Source organism: Epinephelus fuscoguttatus, linkage group LG7 (genome assembly GCF_011397635.1).
Source record: "Epinephelus fuscoguttatus linkage group LG7, E.fuscoguttatus.final_Chr_v1".
In the NCBI taxonomy this organism is placed as follows: Eukaryota; Metazoa; Chordata; class Actinopteri; order Perciformes; family Serranidae; genus Epinephelus; species Epinephelus fuscoguttatus.
In genome coordinates, this window is record NC_064758.1 from 23226733 (window position 1) to 23244894 (window position 18162).

Below are 18162 nucleotides of genomic sequence, written 5' to 3' on the forward strand. Positions count from 1 at the left end.
AACCAAGAGAAGATCAGACAACCTTTTTTTTGTGACAGAAACACTACTGTTATTCCAGAAAGCCGTTTGATATTAAAGAGATGAGACCAAATACAGTAAATAATGATAATTTATATTTCGATAAAACTGAGTAAAAAAAATAAGTAATTTTAAATAAGAGAAATATTTTAAGTGTGAAATAAGAAAAATATGTATTGAAATGTATCCATGAATACAAAGCATTTATGCAGTGGGATTTAGATTTCTAATCTGCCAATATAATATCAATATTTGTGATAAGTCATTATCAGCTGATATTAAAGACTTGTTTTTTAAAAACAAGACAAGCCTTTCTCAGTATAACCCAGAGATGTTGATGTTGAACATGTAAATAAAATTGATGGAAATAATAGGGGAAAAAAAAATATTGCCAAAATAAGTATTAGTTGTAAAAAAAAAAAAAAAAATATCATGTAAAGGTGACATATAAGTTAAGACTAAATCTACTAAAAGAAGACTGGAAATATTTTTTTAATAAATTATGATGTTGAGGGACAGATCAGACTCAAACTGATGTGTTGACAGAGGAAACATTCTTTAAATCCATTTTTCTTAGTGCTGTTCAGTTTCATCGATTGGATAAAGATGATCTATTTGACATAGTTACAGTTTCTTTTCTATTATAATTGAGAGAGCAGCTTGTGTTTTTTAGTGGCTTCAATAAACCATTTGTTAAACTGCACTGTTCTGTAAATTGTGTCTGAGATTTGATGGAATTTACAGGTGTAATAATCATGCATATAGTTTACTAATTATTAAACTTTTTACCATCATAAATATCAAGTAATACTAATATTTGTTCTTGCAATAAAAACACCACACATTTTGTATGTGTATTTGATTCTATATTTTAGAGGCAAAAGGAGTGCTCTGGTCCACTAAGTAAAATAGCTTCAATTTTAACATGTAAACCCCTCAAAACAGGCGGCTTTCAATATTGTTCATGTGTTGGTCTGGTACATATGTTGTTAATGTGGCTAACATAAAAAAGAAAAAAAAAAGCCCACATACTGAACTAACTGAAGAAACATTGATCAGTGCCATCATTAGTAAGCTTTAATCAGCTGGCATAAAAACGAGGATGCTGAATACCTCTTTCCTTGTTACCTGATTAAGTCATAATTCTGCTTCAGTTTTAGTAAATATGCTCTTATAATATGAGCTTTACTTTGTATGCATGTGTCAAATACTGCAGCTGTGTTGTTGCATTGTCAATACTTCAGTTTTTTTGATTCACTGTTCACAATCTGTGGCATGTTCAGTACTTGTGATGTGCATATGAAAATGTATTCCCCATGGTGAGGCTGACAGTTATACGCCTGATAGATTTTGATGAAAACCATTATGCAGGCATATGTATTCATAGTCGATATTATAGTGTTTTTGGTCGTTTGCTGCGGATGCTGTCAGTTGGACACCTGTGTTGATCTTAGATGTTAAGGACCGCATGAAATATTAAGGTGATGTGTTCCACGGAGGGCCAGTTGCCCTATATTAACATGCACTGCATCGATAAACAGTGGCTACTGATTCCCTGCCGTAACGTTATTCACTTTTTGCACACTACCCAGAGTCATGATGACTGTGCCAACAGCTAGTGCCTCTGTGCTATGGAAACAAGCGCGGATACTCTGAAAAATACCCCAACGGACGGATGAGCACACTTCTCTATCGAGTCGGTAGCCGGTAGTCAATTTGCCTGAACGAAAACTGAAAACAGAACTCGCAGTGTCACGTTAGACCCGTCCGACAATGATTCAGCGAGTTATTATGCGTTTCTGCTTGCTATTCAACTAACGGTAGCTAGCCGACTAGCTAGCGCGTGCTACGACTGTCTAGCCGAGGAACCAGGGTAAGAGCCTTAGCAAAGTAACGTTACCTGGTTCAACGTACTTGACACACACCCATCTTACTGTCGCTGGTCACCAACTGGTGTTTACGGTTTCGTTTTTACTTAGAGCGGGGATGGTGCAGGAGTGGGGAGTGCGGTCTTCTTTTGCGGCCTGCACAGCCCCGACCTAAATTAGTCAAGAGTCAGGTCAGGACAGCATGGTGAATTTGAGAGATCTGGATTGACAGCTGTGGCACAAACGGCAAAAGCCGCTTGATTTTTGGTTAGCTACATTTATGTGTTTGCCGTTGATTACGCACATGATTTGTTTGTGACTTGGATGACTTTTATATTGTCTGGTGGTATTCAAATGCTTTGAAGTGTTTCAAAAGAGGATCGTTTGCTAACGTTAACGTTACCGGTAGCTCACAGTTAGCTGGTTAGGGGCTAACATCAACTCCGTAGCAAACGTTACCGATCTATTTCTTTGGTACGGTGAGCTTCCCAACGTCTCTTGTTTCGTCAGACGTGTTGCTAGCTAGTCACCCAGCAAACCAGTGTCGTTTGTGACTAGTAACTGCGGCCCAACATGTATGTAGTGACTTGTTAACAATAGGTAAATAACGTTATGCTGTTAGCGAGGGTGACGTTAGCTTGTTAGCTAGGTAGCTATAACTTAACCTGTCAGCGTCAAGTCTCTTGAGTTGATGAAGGGAAAGCACACAGTCAGGTAGTGATCTGTCTTATTGATATATCACCTGGGTTTCCAACTACGAGAAAGGTTAGACAGATACTTCAGGCCAATAAATAGGGCCCAGCCTAATTTAATTAACTTTGTGTCGTATGTTGCTAGTTAGCCTCAAGCTAATGCTCTGTCTGAGTCTGCTTTGTGATGATCAGATCTTGCTAGATAACCTAAACAAATGTCCTATCGTTATCACAATTTATCTAAAGATTATGATCGACCATTTGGGAGCTGCAACAGATTTTTAAAGGAATATACCCATATTCACTGTCCTTGCTAATTATTTGAGTGCTTTGTCAAAATTCAAGATTGTCTGTCTCTGATTGCCTGTGTTTTGTTATTTTACTTAAAGTAGTCTTCCTCTATCATCTCTTTATCATCATATTTAGTTAGAATACACTGTTAGGCATCCTGTAATGAATCTGGTGCTATCCAATTAAATTACAGCTTTATCTACATCTTTTTAGGAACCATCATTTCTTGAGATTAGTCTGCACATTTTTAAAACTGTTTTTTTAATTGTGATATGTGGGACACTGTTGCTCGTTTGATTTTTGATTTTTATTTTATTTTTTTTTACACCACCATTTTGCAGATAACGTGACTGGAACATGCTGTTAAGTGGGTTTTGCCAAATTATTTTCTGTAAGTACATTTCACATATGTTGTGTACATGCATAAAGATTTAATTCTGGGTCTGAATGCTGCATTGGTTTTAGATTATTTAGATGTTATTTTAGAAGTATACATCTATATGTAGTTCAACATCAAACACATTGAAATTCAGAATCACGTGTTTGTTTCTGATGTACGTGGCAATTTTTTAACAGGAGCAACAAATAGAGATTATCGACAATGAAGGTCGACAGAAGCAAGTTAAAGAAAACTCCTACGGAAGCTGTGAGTAGTGTGTCGCCATTCCTAGCCTCACTAGCGGCTAATTTCTATACAGTTGGGATAACTGAGCTTTACCATCACAAACTGTGACAGGAGCCCATAATGGGGGCACAGCCCACATGACTTTCTGTTTAACAGGAGGGCTTTGTTAAAGGTGTTCCCGAGTGATATGATGGAGGTTTGAGATTTGCACATACAGCAGTAGATATCTTCATCTGCACATCTTTATCTAACCAGTTAGCTGTGACTGCTTCTTTTACTAATCCTCTTTTCTACATTTGCTTCATTGTAAAAGACATAGCAGTGGTGACTATTAAGTAGCAGCAGTACATTTTTGCTTTGCATAGCAGTGACAAAACCCTTACACTTCTGAGTTAGAATGTTGAAGGAGGTCAGATCCCCAAACTATAAGGCTCCTATCTGTTTCAATGACAGTATGCTTCACCACGACTGCTTTTTGGATGTACTGTATAACAGTGTTGAGGCAAATTATTTTAGTGCAGTGACACATCTCAATTTTGAGTGGAGATGGTCATAGTTTTGTCCTGCACATAAGCAGGACAAAAGTACCAATGTTACTTGCCAGCGCAGTTGCCCCATTCTGTGAGTTCACAGTAGAAATATAAATTTTAACATTTCAGCATGTCATAGCATCCCTAAAGTGTGTTATACTGTGTTATACTGTGTTATACTATGTTAGTAGAAAAGAAGCATAGGTGGCCTTTGAACTCAGCTTGACTAACCATTTTGTGCACCTTTTGAACCAACAGCCTGCCGACTGCAGGATACTTATAGAGAAGCTCAAAGCATGCAGTGATGAGCAGCTGCTGGTTGAACTGCAGCACATCAAGACCTGGAATATTGGCAAGGTAAGCCCTGGAGAAAAGAGGAAGAAGCACCTCCCTCAGTCTTTTCTTTTGGAACCCTGTCATAACTGTGTATCTGTTATGACTTGCACCCACTGGTCAGTGATTGTGAGGAATATTACAGACATAAGCACAAATCCACATTAGCATTTCCTACTCAGCTCATTGTCCTCTACTGCTCAATCCCCTCCATTCAGTACATCTGAGTTCACATTTTTTTGGCTTTCATTTGCCTGTTTTTGTCTTTCTGGTGTCTTACAAAGGAATGAGTATGACTAGTGATTTAATCGCGGCTCATCGGCACCACATGTTAAACATCAGTCTGACTCAGGCTACTGCGCTGTAAATCATTATTTTAAAATTGCGACAATATCAGCATAAGGTTAATGACAACAGTCATGTTGTGTAATCGACTATTCTGACATTTAAAATGGGAGACTACAGGGTAGGTTAGAGGGGACATAAAAGGTCAAAGGAAATGCTGTTTTAGCATGGATGGAGGGCTGAAACGAAGAGATTGTTTTTATGTTTAACCAATTTAATGAGATTGTTCCCTTGGTCTGCTTGGCCACAAGGGTGCCTTAGTTATTTAGTAAGTAATTTCTATTCCCCTGTTTTTATGAGCATTTTGAATTTGCACATAATGCCTCTGTTCCACCGGAGAGCTTAAGAAGTAATCATAAAATAGGCAGCTGACAAGAACAGGTATGCTGTTTGTGCCGAGAGTAGCAACACAAACATTGATACCACCCTGAATATAAACAGATGGAAGTATTTAAACATCTCCTGGATGGTGGTTTTCAGCAGTTTTATTTGTATATTGTTTCCATGTGTCCCAACTGTGAAAACTATTGACTGTAACCACTTCAAGTGTCAAAAACCAAACCAAACAACTATGCCAACTAGGAAGTACAATTTACAGTTCTCATCCATGTCATGAAGAGTCATGACATTCACATCGGTTTTACTGTAGGGGATCTGTCATATGCTTGGTTCAGACTTCATTCCTCTGAAAAAACTTCCATGTGTTTTTGAGGAAAATAAAAATCCTGGAATATTTTACCTTCTACTACTACTTCATCGATCACTTTGATTGATCACTGAAGATTATTCTGTTTGTCTTCCTCAGTGTGAGCTGTACCACTGGGTTGATCTGCTGGACCGCTTTGATGGCATTCTTTGCGATGCAGGCCAGACAGTGGAGAACATGTCATGGCTGCTGGTGTGTGACCGTCCCGATAACGGACAACTCAAAGCTCTGCTTTTGGCAGTGCTTAACTTCACAGCTCTGCTCATTGAGTATAGCTTCTCCAGGCACCTGTACAGCTCCATAGAGGTAAGGCTTGAATCCAGCACACTCCTGACCTTGACTCTGCTTTTCTGGACTGCACATATGTCAAATGAGGAAAAAGTAAAGCAGCTCACTAACTTTAACTCTCTTTTATCTGTTACTCCCATCCCTTTTACAGCACTTAACCACCCTGTTAGCGTCATGTGACATGCAGGTGGTCCTGTCTGTGCTGAACCTGCTCTATGTGTTCAGTAAGCGATCCAACTACATCACAAGACTGGGATCTGACAAAAGGACGCCTCTGCTGGCCCGTCTGCAACACCTGGCTGAGGTCTAGTGAATGCCATTGTTTTCCTATCGCCATGATTCCAGCTGTCCCTCAAGAGAAAGAGCTGTATTGTTTAGTCTCTTTGTTCTCTTTTGTAGAGCTGGGGAGGAAAGGAGAATGGCTTTGGTCTGGCTGAGTGCTGCAGGGATCTGCTTATGACGGTAAGAATTTTACAAAGTGATGTTTAATATCTGTCTCTATCAACTATCTACAGCTGTGGGACTATTAGTTTTATGTTTATGAATAAAGGCTGTCAAACAAGACCAATTAACCACTATTTATAAACTATCTTTCCTTACTGTGCTGCCCCCTGGTGGAACTTAAGCAGAAGTACCCTCCCAGTGCCACCACACTGCACTTTGAGTTTTACGCTGAACCGGGCCCTGAGGTCAAAGTAGAGAGGAAGGTAAAAACCACAACATTTTTAATGCAATCATTATGTAATAAAAACGAATCATATTTGTGGAATGTTCTGTTGATGCCTCAACTTCTTTCTAAACCTCTCTAAACTCTTATTCCCCAGCAGACAAGTAGTAACACACTACACTATATTCACATCGAGCAGCTTGACAAGGTACAGTCAGATTTGAATTGTGTCCTTGACAGTTGAGTAAAAACACCTTAGGTTGTTCAACTTACACATGTTCTGTGTCTCTCAGATTTCAGAAAGCCCATCTGAGATCATGGAGTCGCTGACAGTGATGTACAACATCCCTAAAGACAAGCAGACCCTGCTGTTCACACACATTCGTCTGGCCCATGGTTTCTCAAATCACAAGAAGAGGTTGCAGGCGGTGCAGGCCCGACTGCACGCTATCTCAATACTGGGTGAGTAGGAGCCCTCTTCCTAAGATAAATTGACAAAGGGTTTGTTCCAGGCTTTAATTTATGATGTTTTCTGTTTCTTTGCAGTGTATTCAAATGCACTCCAAGAGTCAGCCAACAGTATTCTGTATAACGGCTTGATAGAGGAGCTGGTGGATGTATTACAAATTACAGACAAACAGCTTGTGGTAAGAAAGTAGTCAGTTTCTTCTGCTTAATCACTATGTCATTAAACCATGACACATGACAGATATCATTTGCGACTTGTCAGACTAAGACTATTTTCAGATGATCTTAATGAGTGTATTCACCAGTGTCAATGCAGAAGTATCATCAAGTCACTTTCTGGTTTTTGAAATCCTGTGTTTGATTTTGTTCTTCAGGATATCAAAGCTGCATCTCTGCGCACTTTAACCTCGATTGTCCATCTGGAGCGGACACCCAAGCTTTCCAACATCATCGACTGCACTGGCACTGCCTCCTACCACGGCTTCTTGCCTGTGTTGGTGCGCAACTGTATACAAGCAATGATTGGTGAGAATGCAGCCAAAGATTTGTGTTGAACACCTCAGCGTGTGTTGCACAAGGAAGTGGGCAAATTAAAATGGAAACTTGTTTGCTAACTTTTGATTCCTATTTCCTAGACCCTCTGATGGAACCCTACCCGCACCAGTTTGCCACTGCACTCTTCTCATTCCTCTACCACTTGGCTAGCTATGATGCTGGAGGGGAAGCCCTTGTGTCCTGTGGCATGATGGAAGCTCTCCTGAAGGTATTCTGATTGTACCAATATGTCGTTACCAGCTGTAGTTGTTGTTTTAAAAAAAAAATTTATTTTTATTTTATTTTTTTTATTATCTTTAACTTCATAGGTTATCAAGTTCCTGGGTGATGAACAGGACCAGATCACCTTTGTGACGCGAGCAGTGCGGGTCGTGGACCTCATTACCAACCTTGACATGGCTGCCTTTCAGTCCCACAGCGGCCTTTCCATTTTCATCTGCAGGCTAGAGGTTGGTTTTGCACTTTGCATTTATCTGTTCCTGACACAGCAGCCTCAGCTATAGAGTCACTGAAACTTCTGCCAAACCTTCGGACTCACTCATTATCCTGTCCATCACTCCCTTAATTACTTTGTATATGCAGCATGAGGTGGACCTGTCGAGGAAAGAGTGCCCTTTTGTCATCAAGCCAAAGATCCAGAGGCCTAGCGCAGCTGTTGAGTCTGAGGACATGGACACAGACATGGAGAGTAAGTAGCTATTCCTAAGACTTGAGGAATGTTTTCACCTTCAAAAATTAATATTAAACAAGGCTTAAATTTTAAATTCTACACCATTAGTCAATATTTCCAAGTTATAAAGACTCCCTTGGCTCTCGTGTTCATTTGCCAACATAATGTATTCTCACAGTGTCAGAAGTTGCCATGGAAAGCAGCCCTGGACCGTCCACATCTTCTGGCTCCAGACCAGAAGCGGACCACCGACCACAGAGCAGTGCTGCTAACACGCCTCGTGCAGGTACACACAGCAAACGCAAACAACAACAACAAAAAAAAAACCACTTGCCACTGTTGTGCTCTATCATCACTATGGCACTCTGTCTCTCTAGGTATGCAGTGTATCCCCCAGAGGGCAGCTCTGTTAAAGTCGATGCTAAATTTCTTAAAGAAAGCCATCCAGGACCCTGCCTTTTCTGATGGTATCCGCCATGGTGAGTCATTAGCATCCTCTTACTTATTCTATATATTTGAGATCAAGGGTCTTGCGCTCATCTTGTTTATACTCGCTTAACAAGTTCTTCAGTAATGCCTCAAGATCTATGTATTTCATTATGCAAATGTTGGATGTTAATATGTGTTTGTACACCTTCTTTTTCTCACAAGTAATGGATGGGTCGTTGCCTACCTCACTCAAGCACATCATCAGTAATGCAGAGTATTATGGCCCTTCACTGTTCCTCTTAGGTGAGTTCACAGTGGTGCTTCAGGAAAGCCCTTCAAGTACTCTCCTGGCTGAGCAAAGTGCTCTCACTTGACTTCAGAGATGCATAGTTGATGTCATATTAAACTGGGTGTCAATTGGAGAAGGGAATTGAATGTAATGAAATTTTGCTGTTTGCTTATTTAATGTTGTGTAAAATTTGTTATTGTTGTTTTGGATTATGATCTAATTTTGTCCCCTCACTCCCCCATGCTCTTGTCTCTGTCTCTCTGTTATGTAGCGACGGAGGTTGTGACGGTGTTTGTGTTCCAGGAGCCATCCCTGCTCTCCTCCCTGCAGGATAATGGTCTCACTGATGTCATGCTGCATGCCCTTCTTATCAAAGATGTGAGTTTCCAGCACTGCTCTTGCATGCTGCGATTATTTGGCTGTCTCCTTTTTTCAATCTCTGGCAGTTAACGACAGTTCAATATTATCCATCTCTTTTTTACTGTCTGTTTCAGCACCTGTACTAAATTTAATACTTGCATTTGTTTCCTAAGTCTTTCAGAGATGTCTGAAAGACTTACTAATATCGTCAGATATAAATTTATAGATATCCTTTGCGTTCAGCTCTTTCAGCTTATTCGCTTTGGATATAAAGGGGTTTCCCTGTGTTTATAGATTAGGGTTTCGGCCTGTGAATGTATTCATAAAACTGACATTGTAAGCTTTAGACTGAAATAGTGAGTCAAACCATACCTGAACCCCTGCGTGCAGATGCTGAATGAGGAGCAGTGTCATCTTAAAAAAACCTAATGTTTCTTCGGCAACTTAAAATGGCTGCATTTACAGTGTTTTAGTATGAAGCTGGTTGATATAATGGATTTAAAATGACATTGCAGTAATGTGAATGCCACATGAGACGTATGATGGAATATAGCCAACTTGCATGAAAAAAATATTTGATTCATGAAAGCCTCCATGCCTTCATGCTGCCACTGAGTTGCAGTATCCAGTTATGTATGCATATGTATGCTCTGTTGACTTGTTATAAGCAGTGTGTCCATATAGCTTTTTTTCTGGCAAAAAAAGTACTGGCAGGGCACTGGGGAGTGCTTCATCCCAGCCCTGAGCGCTTTTTTAATGAAGAGCTGGGTATGGGTTTTGTTTCTATGACAACAATATCTTGACACTACCATAACTCTGTGTTAGCAGAGGATTGACTACACAGCTATAATCAAGCTTAAAACACATACAGTGAAAAAAGCAAAACACTCACCACCAAAATTTAATGTACAGCCGATCTGCTCCCACAAATGGGCCTTTTCTGATAGTTCTGAATGACATATCATACAGCGCAATACCAATATCTATCTGAAAAATTCAGAGGGGTTTTGTTTTAACTTTTATTTGATGTTCTTCATCATTTGTCTTTTCAAGGTTCCTGCTACCCGTGAGGTGTTGGGTTCTCTCCCCAATGTGTTCAGCGCCCTGTGCCTGAATGCAAGAGGCCTGCACTCCTTCGTTCAGTGCCAGCCGTTTGAGCGACTCTTCAAAGTGCTTTTGTCCCCTGACTACCTGCCTGCCATGCGACGGAGACGCAGCTCAGACCCGTTGGGTGAGTTGAATTGTATGTGCTGTGTTATTAAGATCTTAACCTGGTTCAATATGCTAAAGTGGATGACATGTTCCATATTTGGCTTCAGGTGACACTGCTTCCAACTTGGGCAGCGCTGTGGACGAGCTCATGCGGCATCAACCCACTCTGAAGACTGATGCTACTACTGCCATTATTAAGGTAGTGTACCTCCATTTACAAGCAGTCTTTGTTGTGTTGCCACATGATTTGGCAGGATAATCAAAGCTAAATTGGTGTTACAGTTACTGGAGGAGATCTGCAACCTGGGTCGAGCCCCTGAGTACATCTGCCAGAAACCGTCTATCCAGAAAGCAGATGGCACTGTGGCGGTGCCACCAGCACGCTCCAGCCACGCTGCTGAAGAAGCTTCAAGTGAGGATGAAGAGGAAGAGGAGGCCCTCCACACGTTCAGCCAGCAGCAGGGGGAACCAGAGAGCAACAGACAGTCAGTGCCACTTGAACTGTATGACGCTGAGTTTATAACACAATAGAATAGAACAACAACTCTTTACAGACTCTGATTTTTTTTTCTTTTCAAGTCAATCAACTAGATTTTCAATATTTTAGTCGGTAGTAATTTCAATGATTTTTGGATTCTTGCAGGGTGGTGGGCACTGAGGAGCGAATACCTATTCCTTTAATGGATTATATTCTCAACGTGGTGAGTGTGGTGTCTTGGACAGTTTTGGCACTGTTTTTGGCATGTTGTGAAATATTTCAAGCTGTAAGCGGAGCTCACCTAATTTCTCAGTTCAGTCACTGATTTGCGATGAACATGTTTTCTAGATGAAGTTTGTGGAATCCATTCTAAGCAACAACACCACAGATGACCACTGTCAGGAGTTTGTCAACCAGAAGGGGCTGCTACCCCTGGTTTCTATTCTGGGCCTGCCCAACTTGCCCATAGACTTCCCCACCTCTGCTGCCTGCCAGGCTGTGGCAGGTGTCTGCAAGTCTATATTGGTAAGCACAAAATAATATGACTGTTGTGCTCTTTTTCTTTATTGTATTTATTTATCAGGAACAGCACACATTAACATGAATCTGATGTGCCAGATTTAGCCCAAAGACTCAGTTCAATGGAGAAGTAAAAGAAACATCTGTTTGCTGAGTATTTTCTCCCCAAATTCTCCCCCTTAGACTCTCTCTCATGAGCCTAAGGTACTCCAGGAAGGCCTGTGCCAACTGGACAGTATCCTCACGTCTCTGGAGCCACTTCATCGGCCAATTGAGGTGCCTGGTGGGTCCGTGCTTCTCAGAGAACTGGCTAATGCAGGCCATGTCACCGATGCCACGCTGTCAGCCCGTGCCACACCACTGCTACATGCTCTTACTGCAGCGCATGCCTACATCCTCATGTTTGTCCATACTTGCAGAGTAGGACAGGTAAATATGGATGTATTTTCTTAATGAACAGAATTTACACACTCTCACCCTGTTGTACCTTTGACTTAGATCAGTTTGTAGAGAATTGTTGTCTTCTTGTTGATCAGTGCTTAAAATATCTAATACAGCCACTGTACTGCATATCGGTGTTGTGAACAGTAAATCAAGCTGAAGGATGAATAGTTTTTTTAGGCACTGAATTTAATAGATTACCTTCACAGCTAGTTTTTAATTCCAGGATTTAATCTATTCCTTGTGTCCCTTTGTTGTGATGTGCGCACAGTTGTGCTCAAGTTGCAGATGAGATGATAACTTTAGGGTAGATAATTATGAGGAATCACATTTGTTTTATAAGCTCCAGAGGGGTTCTTCAAATTTGTGACCATTTCAGAATGGTACAGCAGCTCTGAATGTTTCTGTTCTCTTTCTAAACAGAGTGAGATCAGAGCTATCTCAGTCAACCAGTGGGGCTCCCAGTTGGGCTTAAGTGTTCTCAACAAGCTCAGTCAGCTCTACTGCTCTCTGGTATGGGAGAGCACCGTGCTGCTGTCCCTTTGCACACCTAACAGGTGAATCTTCAATCCTTTACCCCGTTTATTTTAACTATTCGATTAGCTGTAACCCTGTAACACCTCTCGCCTTTGCCCAACAGTCTGCCTCCAGGTTGTGAGTTTGGCCAGGCTGACATGCAGAAACTGGTGCCCAAAGAGGAGAAGCCATCTGGCAGCACTGCAGCTACCACAGCCTCTGGCTCCAGGAGAACCGGTAAATTAACCATTTAATTTTGTTCACTGAGAATCGCCATGTGCCTGGAACACCCTCCAACAACTCCAATGTCCCCTGCTTTTAACTAGCAGAGTCTGAGGCAGTGTCTGTGGATTCATCTGCTGGTGGACTGTTGGAAGGCATGGGTCTAGATGGGGACACCTTGGCTCCCATGGAGACGGACGAACCCACTGCAACGGACCCTAAGGCCAAATCCAAGCTTACCCCAGCTATGGCCACACGCATAAAACAGATCAAACCGCTACTGTCTGGTGAGATAAATTCTATAATACACTTATTCCTGTTAATATTTCAACAGATATATATTTTTTTGATAACAAATTGCCTTATATCGCCATGCGTTTATTGTCTCACTAACCTCCTTGTGTATTTCCAGCTTCATCTCGACTAGGTAGGGCTCTGGCTGAGCTCTTTGGCCTGCTGGTGAAGCTGTGTGTGGGCTCCCCAGTCCGCCAACGCCGCTCCCACCATGCCACAAGCACAGGCACCACCCCCACGCCTGCTGCCCGCGCCACTGCCTCTGCCCTTACGAAGCTCCTCACCAAGGGTCTGAGCTGGCAGCCTCCACCCTACACACCCACTCCTCGTTTTAGGTAAGAGCAGACTATCCTTACCACTGTTTTCTATTGTTATGTGGCAGATGAGAGGTGATATGGAGTGAGGAATTTATTTATTTTCTTTTTGTCTGGCAGGCTGACTTTCTTCATCTGCTCAGTTGGCTTCACATCACCCATGCTGTTTGATGAGAGGAAATACCCCTACCACCTCATGCTGCAAAAGTTCTTCTGCTCTGGGGGTCATGATGCCTTATTCGAGTAAGCCCCATGCTGTTAAGTGATATATGCCAATCAAGAACAGTATCTTCAAACTTTGCTTGCTGTTATGTATAATATTCTTATTTTAATGTTTACGAGGGGAATTATTGTGTGTTGCTTCTCTGCAGGACATTTAACTGGGCCTTGTCAATGGGTGGGAAGGTGCCTGTGTCTGAGGGTTTGGAGCATACTGATTTACCAGATGGGACAGGAGAGTTCCTGGATGCCTGGCTAATGTTGGTGGAGAAGATGGTGAACCCAAGCACTGTGCTTGACTCACCCCATTCCCTGCCAGCTAAAATGCCTGGGGTCACACCCACCATGCCCCAGTTCAGTGCCCTTCGGTTCCTCATAGTTACCCAGAAGGTCAGTATCCACTCGGTGTAGAATTTAAATGAGTTTATTGCTGCTTTCAGATAAAACTTGTGCATATGTGTTTTCATTATGTGTGGCATGCAAGTGGTTTAACCTCTGAGAATGCAGTTGCCAGGCAAATGAGAAAAGAAAGAGACTGAAAGATTCCTCTCTGATCTCTTTTCAAAATGGTTGTTCTCTGTTGTTGCATTTCCATACCATGGTGAGAAAAGAACAAGGAAAGGGTAGGCTAGAAACGCCCATGACCATTGCTACATTTAAAATACAATAAGTAATGAATATAAATAACTAAGCAGTAGTTGTTTCATTTGGACTCCTTGTGAACATGGTAAACATGACCTTGCTGAAATGCACCATACTCTCTCTCATATGGATATGCTGTAATGTTTCAAAGCATTTTCTTACCTTGCAATGAGAGTTGGACATTTTCCCATGAATGTTACGTTGGTGCTTTATTATTTTAACACTGTCTTTCTTTCATCAAGGCTGCATTCAACTGCATCCGCAGTCTGTGGAACAGGAAGCCACTGAAGGTGTACGGAGGTAGGATGGCTGAATCCATGCTGGCCATCCTCTGCCACATCCTGAGAGGAGAGCCCGTTATCCAGGAGCGCCTGGCCAAGGAGAGAGAGGGGACGGTGCGCCCGGATGAAGAGGCAGCCTCTACTGTTTCTTTGGCACCCAGTGGGGCCCCTGGAGCATCCACAACAGCTGGAGAGGCACCAGCAGCTGGAACTGGAACAACACCTGCAGTGCCAGCAGGAGGATCAGCTGATGATTCAACCAATTCTACCCCTCGCCGTGAGCCACAGGTCAACCAGGCCCAGCTTACACAGGTATGTGGGAAAGCTGTATGACACTCGGACACCTTTCTCAGGCGATTTGACGTTAGCTGTTTCTTTTTATCACAGTTAATACGTGATAAGTTTCTACACACTTTGTCGTAAAAGTGGGCTTTTGTCTTTGGGCTATTAGTTCAGAAACAACTGAGGACAAATATATATATATATATATATATATATATATATATATATATATATATATATATATTTCCCTTTGTGTTTTTTTCTTACATTGTGTTGTATTCTATGTAGTTTGACCGGCTGTGGTTTGTCCCTGCAGCCTCATTATTTTTAGCTTGCTGTGCCACCACTGCGGGAGATTTTGACAGCACAGGTTAACAACATAATTGTATATTGGTGCTATCTAGACGGCCCTGTAAGCAAGACGCTTAAACAGAGGTGCTGTGTTTACCAGTCTTCCTCCCCCATATCTTGCATGCACTGAATCCTGGGCCACCATTTGTTTTATAACAGGGAAGATGCAGAGGGAGAGAGATGCACGCACAGGTCCGCCAGCAGCAACTCCAGCAGGTATAAGAGCCACCAGGGAGAGTGGGAGAAATTTAGTGGAGACATGGAGAGAGGGAAGGAGTAAGAGATAGAGACAAGTTTGAGAGGTAGGACTGAAAAAGGAGGGAGCAATTTAGACCAGATTACTGAGATTTATACCTTTTCAGGCAGAATGTCAGGATGGTGTTAGGACAGAGAAAGGTTTGAATATTTTTAGACACAGAGAGGTTGTGTGCACTCGTCCAAAAAAAAGATGGGAGGACAAGGAGTGAGCAGAAGAATGCCTCCTCGTCCTTCATAATGATGGCAAGTGTCTGACCAGGGTTTCCGTTATCTGGTAACGCTTTTGACTGGGAAAATGTGTTTAACATATTGAAATCTTTTCTGTCATAATGTCTTGGGAAAATGATTCCCTCTGAGGACATGCAGACCTGAAATTGTATCCTGTCAGCAAGCTAACATTGCTCTCTGTCCACACTGAAACCATTTAACATGCACCTATTTGACATTGTGTAAACAAACCGTGTACCTATCAGCTGTGTCTCAAGGTCATATTGGAGATGCAACCACTTAAAAGATAGGTGATTTGTTTGCATTTTTATTATCCAAGCCTTTTCAACAAACACAAATTTTTGTGCAGAATTTCCTCCATTTTTCCGGGACAGTGAAATCATCCAGGACATGTGGACCGGCATCAACTTAACAGAAACCCTATGTCTGACATTCCCTCACCATTCATTACATTTTTCAATCCTTTTAATTGCCTGTCGCGTGTGTCTGTGTACTTTTGTAAAAGTGCTTCTTCATCTTTTTGTGTTGTTTAGCTGATGGATATGGGTTTCTCAAGAGAGCATGCCATGGAGGCCCTACTGAACACCAGCACCATGGAGCAGGCCACGGAGTACCTGCTCACTCACCCTCCTCCACTTCTTGGTGGAGCAGTGAGAGTAAGTTTTTATAGACAGAAACACTACTCATACTTTCATTATTTGCAACTGCCATGAGTCAGATTTAGGCAGCTGAAATTGTTGCCCTTGTTCCATCTAGGACCTGACGATGTCTGAGGAGGACCAGATGATGAGGGCCATCGCCATGTCACTTGGACAAGAGGTCAGCATGGAGCAGCGCTCTGACTCTCCAGAGGTCTGTCACCCTCACTGCTCAGATTACATTAAAAAAACATTTCATTCTAAATTGCCTGTTGCTAAATGAATCCTCATGAATAATTAACCGTTTATCTGAGCAGCTGTTGAGATTATTTCTGTGTCTGCTGCAGGAAGCGGCTCGTCGGCGTGAGGAAGAGGACAGGAGAGCAAGGGAGCGGGCAGAGGAGGAGGAGGCCCGCTGCTTGGAGCGCTTCATGGAGGCTGAACCACTGGACCCCCAGGAGCTGCATACCTTCACTGACTCCATGCTGCCCGGCTGCTTCCATCTTCTGGATGAGCTGCCCGACACAGTCTACCGACTCTGTGACCTGCTGATGACTGCCATTAAGAGGAGTGGCCCAGAGTACAGGGATCTCATCCTCGGCCAGGTTGTCCGCCAGGTCAGTGGATAAATGCAGATTTACATTGCAGTCTGCTCTTGTGTATGTTCAGAGTTAGGATCCAGTGATTAAGGGGGACATTGAAGAGTTCATTCCTGATTTTTATATTTCCATTTTCCTGTTGTATGGATGATGTCTGTGATTGCTTTAATATTAAATTGACAGTTGTCAGATGCAGATTTGCATGCAGTTCAATAAAAAAGATTTTTGTGTCTGTTTTTCAAATTGAGATTGAGGCATTTCAGAGGCGTTTACTCTGCACTTTCAGCAAGTGCGTAACATGTCTTGAATGCAAATGCAGCTTTGTAAGCCATTATGCATTTTTGTGTTAACATTCATTACAAATGGCCGCGGAAACATCTTTAAAAGTCAAGTCTTGGCAGTAGCAGCACATCATTCTTGTACCAACTTGATTGTGTTCATGTTGTGTGTAGGTGTGGGAGGCAGCAGACGTGCTCATCAAGGCGGCTGAGCCCCTGACTACCAGTGACACAAAGACTGTGTCTGAGTGGACCAGACAGATGGCCACACTTCCCCAAGCCTCCAAGCTGGCAACACGAATTCTGCTGCTCACGTTGCTCTTTGAGGTAACAAAATGTTCATTCGTAGAGGATGATGTCTTTTTTTGTCGTTGTTCATCTACACAATCCAAACATGCATTTGCTGGTGTCCGTTTCTGTAGGAACTGAAGCTGTTAGGTGCAAGAGTGGTGGAGAACAGCGGGATTCTTGATTTGCTGATTAAGCTGCTCGAGGTTGTGCAGCCCTGTCTGCAGGCTGCTAAAGAACAGAAAGACATCCAGACACCAAAGTATGTTTTGTACAGCCTTACATAGTAATCTTCACTTACAAATGTTACAACAGCTTTTCACCATGACGGTACTAATTTGTTGGTAATTAATTAATATTTATGAAATAAAACGACTCCATTTTTCTGCAGATGGATCACACCAGTGCTGTTGATCATTGACTTCTATGAGAAGATGGCAGTCTCCTCAAAGCGCAGGGAGCAAATGAACAAGGTACAAGTCAGCCTTATGAAACCAAGCCACAGATTACAGTTGAAAAGTTACAAACTAGGAATGCCAAATTAGAAGCACAGGTATCGATGACCATCCACTATGGGTTCATGTATGCAAAGAGTAAAAGTTGGAAGAGAAAAGTCACTGGTCTTTGCTTTCCTTTATTCAAGACTTGTCTAGAATGAGCTGTATCTAGACAGGGAGATATACATTTTAGGCACTGATTATACAGGAGGTGGTCAACGCTACATTGTAAAGTGTTACTTTGTGCACCTCTTTTGTAACATTAATGATTTCTCTCTCTTGCCTTCAGTACCTGCAACCCAATGGAAATAACTGGAGATGGTTTGATGACCGCTCAGGCCGTTGGTGCAGTTACAGCGCATCAAACAACAGTACCATTGACTCAGCGTGGAGGGCTGGGGAGAGCAGTGTGCGCTTCACAGCTGGACGCCGGAGATACACTGTGCAGTTTAACACCATGGTGCAGGTATA

The 18162-nt window shown here is 42.2% G+C and overlaps 1 protein-coding gene across 14 annotated transcripts in view; it reads left to right on the top strand.

The window, feature by feature from the left end:
* The window catches only part of huwe1 (HECT, UBA and WWE domain containing E3 ubiquitin protein ligase 1), a 42557-nt gene that overhangs the window by 3156 nt on the left and 21239 nt on the right, over positions 1 to 18162 (top strand). For 5 of the 14 annotated variants that reach the window (XM_049581882.1, XM_049581873.1, XM_049581886.1 and 2 more), the window contains exons 3-40: positions 3211 to 3260; positions 3446 to 3515; positions 4283 to 4381; positions 5508 to 5714; positions 5848 to 6000; positions 6096 to 6158; positions 6323 to 6403; positions 6521 to 6571; positions 6657 to 6825; positions 6910 to 7010; positions 7206 to 7356; positions 7467 to 7594; positions 7695 to 7835; positions 7969 to 8074; positions 8235 to 8342; positions 8434 to 8535; positions 8708 to 8788; positions 9046 to 9152; positions 10188 to 10365; positions 10454 to 10545; positions 10629 to 10849; positions 10990 to 11047; positions 11173 to 11349; positions 11527 to 11772; positions 12208 to 12341; positions 12425 to 12537; positions 12627 to 12809; positions 12935 to 13151; positions 13251 to 13373; positions 13502 to 13739; positions 14234 to 14584; positions 15925 to 16047; positions 16148 to 16243; positions 16377 to 16646; positions 17081 to 17233; positions 17329 to 17456; positions 17586 to 17667; positions 17981 to 18157. In XM_049581882.1, the coding sequence (XP_049437839.1) occupies positions 3471 to 3515; positions 4283 to 4381; positions 5508 to 5714; positions 5848 to 6000; positions 6096 to 6158; positions 6323 to 6403; positions 6521 to 6571; positions 6657 to 6825; positions 6910 to 7010; positions 7206 to 7356; positions 7467 to 7594; positions 7695 to 7835; positions 7969 to 8074; positions 8235 to 8342; positions 8434 to 8535; positions 8708 to 8788; positions 9046 to 9152; positions 10188 to 10365; positions 10454 to 10545; positions 10629 to 10849; positions 10990 to 11047; positions 11173 to 11349; positions 11527 to 11772; positions 12208 to 12341; positions 12425 to 12537; positions 12627 to 12809; positions 12935 to 13151; positions 13251 to 13373; positions 13502 to 13739; positions 14234 to 14584; positions 15925 to 16047; positions 16148 to 16243; positions 16377 to 16646; positions 17081 to 17233; positions 17329 to 17456; positions 17586 to 17667; positions 17981 to 18157 (5253 nt within the window). In that variant the 5' untranslated portion in view covers positions 3211 to 3260; positions 3446 to 3470. Of the gene's footprint in view, positions 1 to 1589; positions 1715 to 1734; positions 1892 to 2020; positions 2154 to 3210; positions 3261 to 3445; positions 3516 to 4282; positions 4382 to 5507; positions 5715 to 5847; positions 6001 to 6095; positions 6159 to 6322; positions 6404 to 6520; positions 6572 to 6656; positions 6826 to 6909; positions 7011 to 7205; positions 7357 to 7466; positions 7595 to 7694; positions 7836 to 7968; positions 8075 to 8234; positions 8343 to 8433; positions 8536 to 8707; positions 8789 to 9045; positions 9153 to 10187; positions 10366 to 10453; positions 10546 to 10628; positions 10850 to 10989; positions 11048 to 11172; positions 11350 to 11526; positions 11773 to 12207; positions 12342 to 12424; positions 12538 to 12626; positions 12810 to 12934; positions 13152 to 13250; positions 13374 to 13501; positions 13740 to 14233; positions 14585 to 15924; positions 16048 to 16147; positions 16244 to 16376; positions 16647 to 17080; positions 17234 to 17328; positions 17457 to 17585; positions 17668 to 17980; positions 18158 to 18162 lie in introns of those variants that run through there. The other 9 variants (XM_049581876.1, XM_049581874.1, XM_049581875.1 and 6 more) reach the window with 9 other exon arrangements.